General features: G+C 62.7%; 1 protein-coding gene across 4 annotated transcripts; it reads right to left on the bottom strand.

Annotated features, from left to right (window-relative positions):
- Window positions 1–4,111: 4,111 nt before the first annotated feature.
- GMPPA (GDP-mannose pyrophosphorylase A) lies at window positions 4,112–13,227 on the bottom strand. 4 transcript variants are annotated; one of them, XM_043504757.1, is made up of 14 exons: window positions 13,142–13,227; window positions 12,580–12,627; window positions 11,893–11,990; window positions 11,578–11,681; window positions 8,014–8,206; window positions 7,839–7,898; window positions 7,468–7,598; window positions 7,326–7,340; window positions 6,199–6,333; window positions 5,851–5,948; window positions 5,544–5,590; window positions 5,293–5,385; window positions 4,521–4,689; window positions 4,112–4,358 (listed from the first exon to the last, which is right to left on the bottom strand). In XM_043504757.1, the coding sequence occupies exons 2-14, from the start codon at window positions 12,617–12,619 to the stop codon at window positions 4,258–4,260; spliced, it is 1,284 nt and encodes a 427-aa protein (XP_043360692.1). In that variant the 5' UTR covers window positions 12,620–12,627; window positions 13,142–13,227; the 3' UTR covers window positions 4,112–4,257. The 4 variants fall into 4 exon arrangements, 3 of the variants coding, with proteins under 3 accessions (XP_043360692.1, XP_038278402.1, XP_038278403.1); XM_038422474.2 differs by having other exon boundaries at window positions 12,580–12,630; window positions 13,144–13,226; XM_038422475.2 differs by lacking the exon at window positions 7,326–7,340 and having other exon boundaries at window positions 12,580–12,630; window positions 13,144–13,226.

Genomic DNA, 13,227 nt, shown 5'->3' on the forward strand with positions numbered 1-13,227 from the left:
TGCGGAGTTGGGGGGCAGGACCCTCTGGCCCCCCCAGGACCCCGCCTGGGCGGACTGGCTGTGGGAAGCGCACAGAGGGGCAGAGGATGCTGGATGCTCCGAGGTCAGACCCAGGAAGGGGGGAGCCGGGGGAGCTGTGTCCCCTGCAGACAGGCTGCTCCCAGAGAGGAGGCTCCCCCAGAGTCCTGCCTGACTTCGTAGGGAGCAGCTACAGAGCGTCGCCCAGGGACGCCCTGATGTCGGGACCCTGGGGCAGATCACAGCCGATCTCCTGCATAGGGGAGGCAGAAACTGGCCCCGTATGAACTCCCGCCGGCAGGGGCAGGTGTCTGGAAAAACATCAGGCCAGTGCTGGCGCATCCCCCACCGCGCTCTGGAACTCGTTCTGGTGGTAAATTCCCCCCTTATTAAACACGAGTCTTATTGCTAGTCTGACCGCACCTTGCAGCAACGCCAGCCTGGGAGCGCGTTCGGCCTTCTGTCTGCCAGCCTGGAGAGCCAGCCATGCACTATTGGTGTAGCAGGAGGATTTTGTTTGTATTTTGTATAATTTAAAATGAAGGATAAAAAATAATAGAGCATGTATTCAATGTATTGATGTAGGATTTGAGCAGATCCTGCCAGCCACTCTTTCTGAAGGCAGAAAGGAATGGCCTAGTGGGCCATTGGTAGAGATGCATCAGCCAGAATCTGTATCTGAACTAATTTCAAGGCAGTAACAGACCTTTTAGGGTCACCACTTTGTAGTAGGTTTAGTATTTTGAAATAAGTAAAAGAACGCCATGATTGTTTTCTCCTGCCTTGCAATTTGATGTTCCTGTTCAAATGTTGTGTGTAAATCAATCCTGTGTTGTGTGTGAATGAGGAATGCGTGTGTTAGAAGATAAGTGTGAAGGCCCCACTGGACCAGATGCTCTAGGGAGGAACCGGAGACATGCAAGGGCGCCAGGAGATTAAAACACGCCCCTTCTGATGACTCCTATTGGCAGGCACCTATCAATGGGGACAAGATAGCTGTGATCAAAACCAGCATAGGGCAACTCCCTGAGAGACTGATGAAAGAACAAGATAAAGGATGAGGACAATTTAAGAAAACGAGCACTTGTCAGACAGCGATTGCTTACAGCATGACAGTGCAAAACTCATTTGTCCCACTGAAGGAAGATCACTATATAAAGCGGGTGCCTTGCCATGAAACTTTGGGTTCATCCTGCCAAGACTTCCCCAGAGCATCGTGTCGCAACCGACAGAACCTGGCTCCTCCCTACCCATGATCAACCTAGCTGGCCACTAGATTGAGCCAGACTCTGGCCTGGTAACTAGAACATCGACTGGCGGGACAGCGTGTGCGTGTGTGTGACTGAATGCATATGCGAATTGTTGTATCTTCAACAAACACAGCATGTTGACTTTTCCCTTGAAAAAGATCCTGTATGCTTCTTATCAGCAGAACATTTGTTCCCCTGGCGATGTCACCTGGGCTCAAGTCCCCCCTTCCTGGCTCTGTGCAGCTGAACACAGGGCTCCTGGAGTCTCACTAGAACGTGTGTTTTCTAATCCTTGAGCCATTTGCGTGGCTCTTCTCTGCCCCCTCTCCAATTTAGCCACATCCCCCTGGAACGGTGGCACAAGCACTGGGCCCAGGATTCCAGCAGGGCCCCACACAGAGGTAAAATCACCTCCCGGTGATTTCCTCCTTTGTGCAGCCCAGGCTGGCAGGAGCCCTTTGGCTAGCGGCGCCCTGGTTCTCCACCACACCCCCCAGGAGCGAGTCCCCCCGCCGGCATGTACGGCCCGCACTCGGCTCCCAGCTGCACTCAGTTACAGCTCCCTGCATTGAGAGACAGAGCGTTTGCTGGCTCCGGTTACCGGGGGATCCAGCTTGCTCTGCAGGTCACTGATCAATACGTTGAACAGAGAAGGGTCAAGAGCCTGGTCCTGCAGCGCCCCCAGGAAACACACCTGCCCGATGCCGAGTCGCCATTTACAAGCCACGGGGAGACCCAGCCATTCCCCAGCCGTTGATCCATGTAATGAGCCCCGCGTTCATTTCATCTCAGTCTAGCCTTTACCCACCCTCCGCCTCAGCCCAGCCCCATCCTGCCCCCTGCAAGGCAGAGGCAGTGTTGGGTTCCCGAGATCCAGGCAGAGGTGAAAGGGGCTGGTACAGGCCAGTACGGTGTACCGGTAAGAAGTGGCCTCTGGTACCGGCCAGTACACAGCCGACATTAGAGCACTGTGCTTTAACGTCATTGCCCCTTTTGTCCCCCCCCGGCCGCTGAAAGGGGGCAAAAGGGGCACCTGCCCCGGGGCCCAGCGATTTAAAAGGGCCTGGGCTCCTGGCCACCACGACCACGGCCAGAGCCCCGCACCCGTTAAACCGCTGCCGGAGCCAGAGATGGCGCAGGCCAGGCAGTGCAGATGGACTGGCTGGGGGAGGATGACCCCAGCCCCGCCCATTTCGCCCAAGGCCCCGCCCCTTCTGGGGGCCCAGAGCCAGGCCCCCAGAACTGGTAAGACTTTTAATTTACTTTCACCCCAGGATCCCCGCCAAGGCAGTTACAGGGTAATGCGTAGCGGTAGAAAGCTGCTATCCGGGGGGAGTGACACGGCGCCAGTGTAGGGCAGCGGGTCGAGCAGTTAGAGGCTCCCGACTCCGTCCCCACCCGCACCCCTGGAGGCAGACGGCCGGCCGGGGACACTTCACCCTGACCAGCTGAAAGTCGGCTGGGGTGCTGCCCGCGCACCAGGGTCTCCGGCTGCCTCGTGGGCACCAAGGGCCAGGCCTTCGCTCTGTCTCGCTGCACCGCCCGGGGGTTAGTTAGTGGCAACCGTGGGCCAAGTGCAGCTGCCTTCCCACATGGCTCCATGGGCCAACACCCCTCTCCCTGCCCCCACCTGCCTGGCCTGCTCTCCTCCCCCAGCAACTGTCTGCACCCCACTTCGGATGGGGCTTAAGCCCAGGTGCAGCTGGGAGCTGCCTATGCTTTGAGGACACAGGCAGTGCTACCGGCTTTGGGGGGGTGGGGGGATGAGCCCTCCCCTGCTAGCCAACAGTGCCACCCAGGCTACCCCCCACCCCCCTCCCAGCATGGGGGCTGCCTGCCAGCCTGGTGTTTTAAGCCCACAGGGGCCTGCTCCAGTTCTGCTGCGATTCCATAGGTGGACATGGACAAGATGTCACAGAGTGTGGGGGAGTCCGGGCCCTGCACCCCTCTTCCTGGGATTCACCGTGACTCTCAGCCAGCCAGTAAAACGGAAGGTTTATTGGACAATAGCAAAACAGTCTAAACCAGAGCTTGGGGGTACAACCAGGACCCCTCAGTCAAGTCCTTCTGGGGGGCAGGGAGCTTAGACCCAAGCCCTGGGGTTCCCTGCGTTCCACCACCCAGCCCCAAACTGAAACTCTCTCCAGCTCCCCTCCTCTGGGCTTTGTCCCTTTCCCGGGCCAGGAGGGCACCGGATTCCTTTGTTCTCCAACCCTTTAGCTCTCACCTTGCAGGGGGGAAGGGCCCAGGCCATCACTTGCCAGGAAACAGGGTGTCGGCCATTCTCTGTGTCCAGACCCCTGCACACACCTGCCCTCTAGGGCTCTGCAACGATCATACCCCCTTATCCCACCACCTAGATACTTAAGAACTGCATAGGGGAAACTGAGGCACCCCACACTATTCAGAGAAAACATTAAGAACAGTCCCTATTCCTCACACAAGGGCTGGCCGTAGGCTGGATTCCTTCTCGGGGAAGGTCTCGCTGCAGGATGCTGTTTGCTGGCCCAGGCAGCCATCACAGCCCATGTGCCAGCAGCCTGCACGTGACTTCAGTGAGGCGCCCAGTTTAATGCTGCAGGGGCAGGCCAAGGACGGTGCAGACCCGACAACCGCCTCCCAGCGCCCCGCAGCCTGGCCAAGGGGACTCGAGGGGCAGGGCAAACACAGCTAGAGGCCCGGCCTTGGGCCGACGGACAGAGGGTGGGGCTGGCGCTAGCTCGGCTTGGCCTTGACACCCTAGAGAGCAGGTTTCCGGGCTGGGCTGAGCCGGGCACTGGCCCGAATCCGCCCCACAGAGGAGGGGCTGATGCAATTGCTCAGTGGGCATTAATGTCCGTCTATGGCGTGGCTGGAGAGGCCCAGGGCATGGCCTGGCCAGAGCAGCTAGCTGGACTGCAGGGAGAGCTGAGACACGTGCAGGCTGGGGCCGCCCGAGAACCCTGGGCTGGAGGAGGAGGCCGTCGGTCTCCAGCTCCCAGCGGGCCCCTCACAGGATGATCTGGTTCTTGAAGCTGCGGCTCAGCTCCTTGTGGGGCAGGACGATGGAGTTGAGGATCACGACCTCTGCGGGGATGGTGACGTTACAGCCTGCATGGGGAGACCAGAGCCACTGTCAGCTGGGGGCGAGCCAGAGGTCCCGCCCCACAGGAAAATCACAGCTGGGGGACCCGAGGCTGCCCCCTGCGGACCCCTTCCACAGCCAGGTCCTGGGGAGCGGGGAGGAGAGCAGGAGCCCGGGGTCAGACCTACCCAGGATGGTGATGGAGGGCGTGAGCCTGCCGTCCCTGAAGAGGGTCTCACTGTCGATTTTAGCGTAGGGGTCGTTGGGGTTCGGGTCACTGGGCGTCCCCTCGACCCGGGCCCAGCGCCCGATGGTGCTGTCCCAGCCCACAATGCTGTTGAGCACACAGGTGTGATCCTGGGGAGAGGGCAGCACAGGGTGAGGGGTGCTGCAGCTCAGACAGATCATAGAAAGGGCACCAGCCCTGGGCACAGCCTGGCCTCCGGGGTGGGGAGCCAGAGAAATGAGGTGCAGTAGTCTAGTGGCCTGTAGCAGGGAGGCTGCAGGACGGGAGTGAGGGACACCGGCAGAGGAGAGGTGGGAGCCCAGGGCTGGGCTAGCAGGAAGCTGTGTGTTGGGATTGAGGGGCACAGGCAGAATGGGGGGGGGGGGGGACGGGGACGTCAGGGCTGGGCTAATAGGGGGCTGCGGGTCGGGAATGAGGGGCACCGGCAGAGCTGGGGGGGGGGCTAGCAGGGGACTGCGGGTCGGGAGTGAGGGGCACCGGCAGAGCTGGGGGGGGCTAGCAGGGGCTGCGAGTCAGGAGTGAGGGGCCCCAGGGCTGGGCAGTGGAGGGTTTTGTGGGGTTCCCAGGACAGAGGTGCCTCGGCAGAGCTGGGGAACAGAGGACACGGCTCCAAGCTGTACATGCGGTTGGCTGAGCTGACCTGGGAGCTCATGCTGCCATCTCTGCCCAAAGCCGGCGCCCCCCTGCCCTCCCCCAGAGGGGCCCGCCCCTACCTGCAGCGATGCCCCGTGCAGGATGATGGACTCTCGCACACGCACGCCGGCTCCCACCGTCACCCCCTTCCCGATGGAGACATTGGGGCCCAGCTGGACCGAGAGAACAGGTCAGGCAATGAGAAGCGCCCTCCAGGCCAGCGCTGGAAACACGCTGCCCTCCCCAGGCCGGCCCAGAGAAACCTCCCTCCAGGCCAGCGCTGGAAACACGCAGCCCCCCCAGGCTGGCCCAGCCCCAGCCCCGCACTCACCACGGCGCTGTGGTCGATGGAAGCCGTCGGGTGGATGTACACGTTCCCTGCAACGCAAACAAGGGTGAGGGGATGTGGGTCTACCCCACCCTGCTCTGGGCTAGGCAGGGAAAGGAACTGCCCAGAGCCCAGCCGCAGCCACTGCTCTGGAGACCCCCCTGTGCCCACAGGGCAGGCCTAGCGCCCACGTGTCTCATCCCCGGCTGGGACCCCTCGGGGCGAGCCCGGCTCTGGCCCGCGGCGCGCAGGGCTCAGCTAACAGCATGCCCAGGCCGAGCTGGCAGAGGGGCAGTGCGGGGGAGGGTACCTCGGATGGTGGGCCCCCCGGGGCTGTTCCGGGCCAGTCTCTCCGGGTGGCACTGACTGTACTGGCTCAGGTAGAGGCGGCTGGCGTAGATGGCAGAGCTGGGGGGAAAGGAGCCAATCAGTGACGGGGCCCCACATCGCAGCATCCGAAGGAGCCAGCCGGGCAAGTGCCCCCCGCTGGGGCCGGCAGCAGAGTCAGGCAGTGCCTAGCGATGAGGCTGCTCCTCCGGGGCTTCGACAGGGACCCCCCCGACTGGACCAGGTGTGAACTGAGCACAGCTCTGAACAGCGCAAGGGACACTGCCGCCCACCCGCTCCCCTGGGCCCCGGCCTGCCGGCCAACACCCACCCAGCCGATTTGATCTGGCTCCAGAACCCGTCGGTTTTGTAGACGTAGAGCTTGCCGCGCCCGGCCAGCGCCGTGAAGACGTCCTGCTCCAGCCGGATCACCTCGGCCCGCTGCCAGCCGTTGCTGCTCTCCTCCCTGCCAGGCGAGACGCACGGGGTGAGGGCAAGGGCTCTGCTGGGGGGCTGAGCCCGGATTACTGCCCGGCATGGCCAGGCGCCTGGGCGGCAGAGCAGGGCTCGGGCTGCCGAAATCCCAGCTCCCTCTGCCAGCAGCTAGGGCTCTCCTGCAGGCCCCAGGCACGGCCAGCGGTGCCAGCAGGAAAGACGCGGAGGAGCCAGCAGCTCCAGCACTTACCACCTGCCCCTCCCCACTTTGCAGAAGGGCAGAGGGAGCCGTGGGAGGGGGCTGCCGAAGGGAACACAGGGTTATGGCTGCTCTAGGGAACAGCCTGGCCATGGCCCCGAGCCAGACTCTGCTTGGGCCCAGTGGGGCGAGACCAGATCCGCTGGCAGCTGGAGTGGCCAACCCGAGGGCTGCCCGCTCTGCGCCTCCATCCAGGCAGGTGCTAAGCACAGCACCGGCTCCATCCCCAGCCCTGTGCTCCCAGCCCATGCCCGACCTCCAGCGCCTCGGCTGGCTGCGTCCGCGGCTGGCCCAGACAGGCACAGCCTGGGCCCCCGGCAGGGACAGAGCGGGCAGTTCAGGAGCACCTCCTAAGAGCCAGCACCCCGGAGAGCTACACACCCAGCATCAGAGCCCCTCCCGCCCCAGCAGCACGTGCTTTCCAGGGCGAGAGGGGTTGGGTTTCTCCTCCGCCCTGAACTCCCACCTGTCCCCCCTGCACAGACAGTGTGGCTGGGAACGGCCAGTGTCAGGGTCCCTGCTGCAGGATGAGTCCTGGGCCCTGTGATGCAGCAGTGCAGGGAGCTGGGGGGCCCCGAGGGCCATTGTCCCCCAAATGCCCTGGCGCCCGATCCCAGCTCAGCACCAAGGCTTTAGCGGAGCAGCAGGTGGAAGCAGAGAGCAGTGAAGCGGGGCTCCGGGAGGGAGCTGGCAATAAATGCCCCATGCAGGGCGCGCGTGCCCAGATACTGCTGCAGGCTGGGAGAGGGGCGACAGAGACTTACCCAAGGCAAGAGCACCTGGTGCAGGTCAGGCAGCGAGTGAGGATGGCAGAGGAGGAGAGAAGGTGGGAAAAGAGAGAGATGGAAGATGAGCGTGGTGGCTGCAGCCCCAGGCACCAGGCCGGGGGGGGGGGGGCCCACTCACAGGAGCAGCTCCTGCTGGGTCCTCTGGAAGACCTCGCCGATGTGCTGGAAGATGGTGGGCGTGAACAGGTAGATGCCGCAGTTGATGATCTCGCTGACGAAGGTGCTGGGCTTCTCTACATAGTGCAGGACCTGAGGGGCAAGGTGCCATGAGCGCCCCAACCTGGCCTGCCAGTGCCACCCCACTGGGCACCAGCCAGGGTGAATGCGCCAGCTGGGGCCATGCTGGGAACCGGACACAGGTAGCTGGGAGAGCAACGCTGCATCGGGGCCACAGCACACGATGCTTCTGCCCCACATGGGCCATGACGCCCCACCGCACGGCCACCACCCAGCGTGGGCAGCGCTGCCCCTGTGGCCCCAGCCCCTTACCTCACACGTCTCTGTGTTGGCCACGATGCAGCCGTAGTTCAGGGACTGCTTCCTGTTGGCCTGTGGAAAGCAGACAGCGTCAGGGGGCTCCATGCCCAAGGAACCTGAGCAGAGGGGTCCCAAGGATCCCAGCCAGCCACCTGCCACGGGAACCCAGGGCAGCCCCCCCGCTCACCGTGGTGCCCAGCATGACAAAGCCGTGCGGGTCTCCACGCTGCTGCTGGAAGGCTAGCATCTCCGGCAGGGGGAACTCCGAGCACACGTCTGCATTGAGGACGAAGAAGGCCTCAGGGCCACCCGACAGGATCTGGTCTCGGAAGTGATAGATGCCACCGCCCGTGCCCAGCGCCGCATACTCCTGCAGGTACCTGTGTGACCAAGTGGGAACTTTCTTAATCTTTTCTCTGAATATTGTGTGTGCCTCAGCTCCCCCGTCTGTTACTCAAGTATCTAGGTGGTGAGATGGGGTTGTGATCGTTGCTGGGACTCCTAGAGGGCAGGTGTGACGACCACTGGCTGCCTGGGCACACAGAACACTAGGCCAACACCCTGAATTCCAGCAACTGACAGCTGGGCCCCTCCTCTGCCAGAGCCAGCCAGCGGTGCTGGAGAACAGAGACCAGGGGACCCGTTTGCCCAGGAAGGAGACAAAGGCCGCAGAGGGGCAGCTGGGGGTGACGGAGGCTGGGCTGCTAGAAGGGGTCAGTCTCCTGGTTTGGAATTGGTGGGAGGGGGCACCTGGAGCTCTGGGCCCTGGATCCCCCCAAGCCGGACTTTGCTGCAGGTCCCTGATTTCTGTGCTCACAAGCTCTGTCCTACGCTGGGGTCCCCACGACTAATAACCCGTCTGTCCCCCACGCTGGCTGGCAGTCACGGCTGGCTGGGAGTGGGGGACAGGGCCCTTTGGGGGGAAGGCTCTCCAGGGGTCCCATCTAGGGGGACTCGCTCTGGGGTGGGGAACCAGGGGCTGAGCGCTCCGAGGTCAGACCCAGGAGGTGCTGAAGCCGGGCAGGCTCCTGGCCCTGGTGAGAGTGGCCCTGAGGGGAGACGCTGCCCGAGAGTCCTGGCTGGCTTTTCTTAGTGTGGTTCCCAAGCACCCAGCCTGCAAGTCTGGGACAACCTGCAAGCCAAGTCAGGGCATGGCTAGAGGCTTCCCTGCTATGGCAGTGTGACTAGCTTGGGGGTTCCCTTGGTTTTTTCTTGGTTTTGTTAACAGGTTGCATGCAGAGGGAGTAGGACTCAGTTTCCCTGGGTGTTACGGGTTTAACGAGGTGATGGGAGAGGGAGTTTGTGGGGACACAGCACCGGCGAGGAAACTTGGGACCCGGCCAATGGCCTGGAGAATGGAGACCCCAGCGACTGGGGACCAGGAGGACCAGCCAGGTCTGGCCAGCGGGAGGACAATGGGTTGCAGAGAGGGGACCCCGCTGACCTGACTAGCCGGCTCCAGCCAGAGGGGCCAGAGGATAGACGAGGGGAGAGGGGGCCCAGGCAACCCTGTTTACCTGGAGAGAAGATAATGGACGGGGGGGGGGGGGGGGGCTTGGGGCCGGGGATCTCAGAGGCCCAGCTGGGAAGCAGGGGAGCTTGGGACTGGAAAGAGGGAGCAGGCAGAGCCCACCTGGATGCAGGAGAGACTTCGGTGTACTGGCCTGGGGGAGGCCAGGCCTGAGGGCCCTGAGAGTTTCCTGTGCTGGGGTCAGATGCTCAATATACCCTCCTGTGTTACGCTGGCTGAGTCTCGCTCCGGTCTAGAGAACAGGGTTGCATTATTCCCTCTGGGAGTGGAGGCCCTGGGGGTCCAGAGCGAGTGGACTCCCTGAGGGGGCCCACGGCAGAGACAGGCATGCTGGAGGCTCAGAGAGGTGCGGCTCCAGGAGGCGGAGGGACTTAGCCCGCGAGAGAGAGTGGCCCCCCAAGAAGGGCCGTCGTACTGAAGGGGGATCCCCCCAGGGACCGTACGGTCCAAGAGTGGGCACGACCTGTGAGACCGTGACAGGGAGCACCAGTGCAGCCTCGGGACCGTGAGGGGGACACAGGACAGCTGTCCCAGGCCTGTCTCCTGGGAGCAAGACCTCTATGGCAGGGGAGGGACAGGACTCCTTGTCCCCATGCTCAGGGGGCTCCGCAAGTGCAGAACAGACCCAGGGGAATGGCAGCATCAGACTGGGACCCTTTTGCCCAGGGGCCAGCAGGGATCCCACAAGAAGAGCTGCCTGGCCATATGGGGCTGGGCTCGGGAGGAGACAGGGATAGCCCGGGGGTGCTAGAGCAGGAGGCTCAACCAGACACCTCAGGCTCCAGAGGGGATCCCAGCCGGGAAGCCTGACTTCAGCACCAGGCAAACAGAGGAAACGACAGCAAAGAACCGAATTACCAGCCACAGAGATGGATGCGGATTGTGGGGCCGTCAACATGGTGTTTGAAAGGGAGATCAGGCCTCACCAATCTACTAGAATTCTCTGAGAGGGTCAACAGGTGCGTGGACGGGGGATCCAGTGGATATAGCGTACTTGGATTTTCAGAAAGCCTTTGACAAAGTCCCTCACCAAAGGACCTTAAGCAAAGTAAGCTGTCATGGGGTAAGAGGGAAGGTCCCTCTCATGGATCAGTAGCTGGTTAAAAGACAGGAAACAAAGGGGAGGAATAAATGGCCAGTTTTCAGATTGGAGAGAGGTAAATAGTGGTGTCCCCCAAGGGGTCTGTACTGGGCCCAGTCCTATTCACCATATTGATAATTGATCTGGAAAAAGGGGTGAACAGGGAGTTCACAAAGTTTGCAGATGGTACAAAACTACTCAAGATAGTAAAGACCCAGGCAGACTGCAAAGAGCTACAAAGGGATCTCTCAAAACTGGGTGATGGGACAACACAATGGCAAATGAAATTCAATGCTGATAAATGCAAAGTGATGCACATTGGAAAACATCATCCCAGCTAGATATATACAATGATGGGTCTAAATTAGCCGTTACCACTCAAGAGAGATCTTGGAGTCACTGTGGACAGTTCTCAGAAAACATCCACTCAATGGGCAGCAGCGAACAGAATGTTAGGAACCATTAGAAAAGGGAGAGATAAGAAGACAGAAAATATCCTGTTGCCTCTATACAAGTCCCTGGTACACCCACACCTTGAACACTGTGTGCAGATGTGGTCGCCCCATCTCAAAAACGGTATTTTGGACTTGGAAAAGGTTCAGAAAAGGGCAACAAAATGATGCGGGGTGTGGAACGGCTGCTGTATGAGGAGAGATTAATAAGAGGGGACTTTTCAGCTTGGAAAAGAGGTGACTAAGGGGGGGATCTGATCGAGGTCTATAAAATCATGAGTGGTGTGGAGAGAGTGAATAAGGACGCGTCATTTACTCCTCCTAACACAAGAACTATGAGATTACAAGGCAGCAGGTTTAAAACAGACACAAGGAAGTATTTCTTCACACAACGCAGAGTCAACCTGTGGAACTGATTTTCAGGGGGTGTTGTGAAGGCCAGAACTATAGTAGGGTTGAAAAAAGAACTAGATACGTTCCTGGAGGACAGGTCCATCCATGGCTATCAGCCAGGATGGGCAGGGACGGATGGTGTCCCGAGCCTCTGGGGCACCTGGCATTGGCCACTATCAGAGGCAGGATACTGAGCTAGATGGACCTTTGGTCTGGCCCAGTGTGGGCGTTCTCCCGCCCAGCATGGAAAGTCCCCAGCCATGGGCCCCAGGCAGGAGGCTCCTTCCCACCCACCTGATGGGGATTTTAAACTCCTGCTGTGCAGACACCAGGAAGCGGCTCAGGGCTTCGGTGGGCTGGTAGAAGCCCACAAGGAGAATCTCCTTCAGGCTTGGAACCTGGGGGGCAGGACACACATAGGTTAGGTGAGAAGAGAACCCAGCCCCCACCCCCAGGTGACACCTCCCCCCAGGGCCAGGCCTTGCCCTTGCCCTCCCATGGGCTCAGGCTAGAATTTACCCCGGGCTCTCTAGCTGAGAGCCGTGGAGCCGAACGACCCTTATCCCCCGCACAGGTGGGCCCAGCCCTTGCACACGGCTGGCTTGTTACCTTGGTGCAGGCCTCGATGTGGTGCTGGATCATGGGCACCCCAGCCACCGGGAACAGCGGCTTCGGGACTTCGAAGGACAAGGGCCGGAAGCGAGTCCCTGAGGGAAGGAACGAGGGGCTCAGGGGACAGCAGACGTGTAGGGTTCCCCGGCCAGGCCGGCTCACTGGTGCTGCACAGACCCCCGGAGACTGGGTCGTCCCCTTCCCACCACCAGACTGGTAGCCAGGAGCTTTCGCTGGCCAGCCGCAGCCCCCGCTCCATGACCGTGCCCCATGCCGGGGCCAGGGCAACAAGGCAGGCGCACGCACGAATCAGAGCAGCCCAGCGTCGGCCAGGCACGGCGGCCACTGCGCAGCGCCAGGGAAGCCAAGCCGAGACCAGGTGGCCAGGCTGGGGGGCTGAGCCCCAAGAGATGAGCTGCAGGGCTGAGGGGAGCAGGACACAGGAGGGGCTGGCAGCCAAGTGGGGCAAAGGGGGTGAGGCCTTGGAGGAGGGAAGAGGGGGCGAGGCCCCGGGGACGGCTCAGGGTCCGAGGCAGAGGCCAAAGCCGCCGGAGCCTGCTGGGACGCGAGGCCCCGGGGCACAGCAGGGGCTGGGGAGGGTCCCCGGCGGGTCCTGGGCAGGACTCGCGGCGCTGTGGGGTGGGCGGCAGAGCCGAGGGGGCAGAGCGCGGGGCCGGGGCTCACCTTTCTGCGGCCCCCCAATAAGGATCAAGGCCTTGAGCATGGTCACAGTCCCTGCAACGGAGACAGAGCGACCGGGATAGCGCCCCCGAAGCCCCCCAGCCCCTGCCCGGCCTGCCCCAGACCTCGGGCCCCACGGGCCAACCCGCTACGGGCCCCGCCCCCCGGCGCCCCCCGGACCCCCGGGACCCCGCCCCCGACCCGCTACGGGCCCCGCCCCCCGGCTCCCCGGGACCCCGCCCCCGACCCGCTACGGGCCCCGCCCCCCGGCGCCCCCCGGCTCCCCGGGACCCCGCCCCACGGACCCCCGGCTCCCCGCCCCCGACCCGCTACGGGCCCCGCCCCCCGGCTCCCCCCGACTCCCCGGGACTCCGCCCCCCGGACCCCCGGCTCCCCGGCTCCCCGCCCCCGACCCGCTACGGGCCCCGCCCCCCGGCGCCCCCCGGCTCCCCGGGACCCGCCCAGGAGGGTTCAGCGCAAGCGGGCGGCCCGGGCCGGAGCATCGCAGCTGGGCGGGTCCCGGGGCCGGACGGGGGGGTCCTGGCGGGGGCGGGGGCTGCCCGTTACCGGGGTGACGGGGGGTCTCGGCGGGGCTCCGAGCTGCTCGGCGCCTCCACTTCCGGCCACGTCAGCGCCTCGGGCCTCGCGCGG

Source organism: Dermochelys coriacea, chromosome 11 (genome assembly GCF_009764565.3).
Source record: "Dermochelys coriacea isolate rDerCor1 chromosome 11, rDerCor1.pri.v4, whole genome shotgun sequence".
Lineage (NCBI taxonomy): Eukaryota > Metazoa > Chordata > Testudines > Dermochelyidae > Dermochelys > Dermochelys coriacea.

Coding starts and splice junctions, on each gene's coding strand:
- GMPPA (XM_043504757.1), bottom strand. CDS start 12,619: ATGCTCAAGGCCTTGATCCTTATTGGGGGGCCGCAGAAAG. Junction 8,207..11,577: donor GAGTTTAAAATCCCCATCAG/GTGGGTGGGAAG, acceptor TTGGTCACACAG/GTACCTGCAGGAGTATGCGG. Junction 4,690..5,292: donor TGCACGGGGCATCGCTGCAG/GTAGGGGCGGGC, acceptor CCCTCTCCCCAG/GATCACACCTGTGTGCTCAA.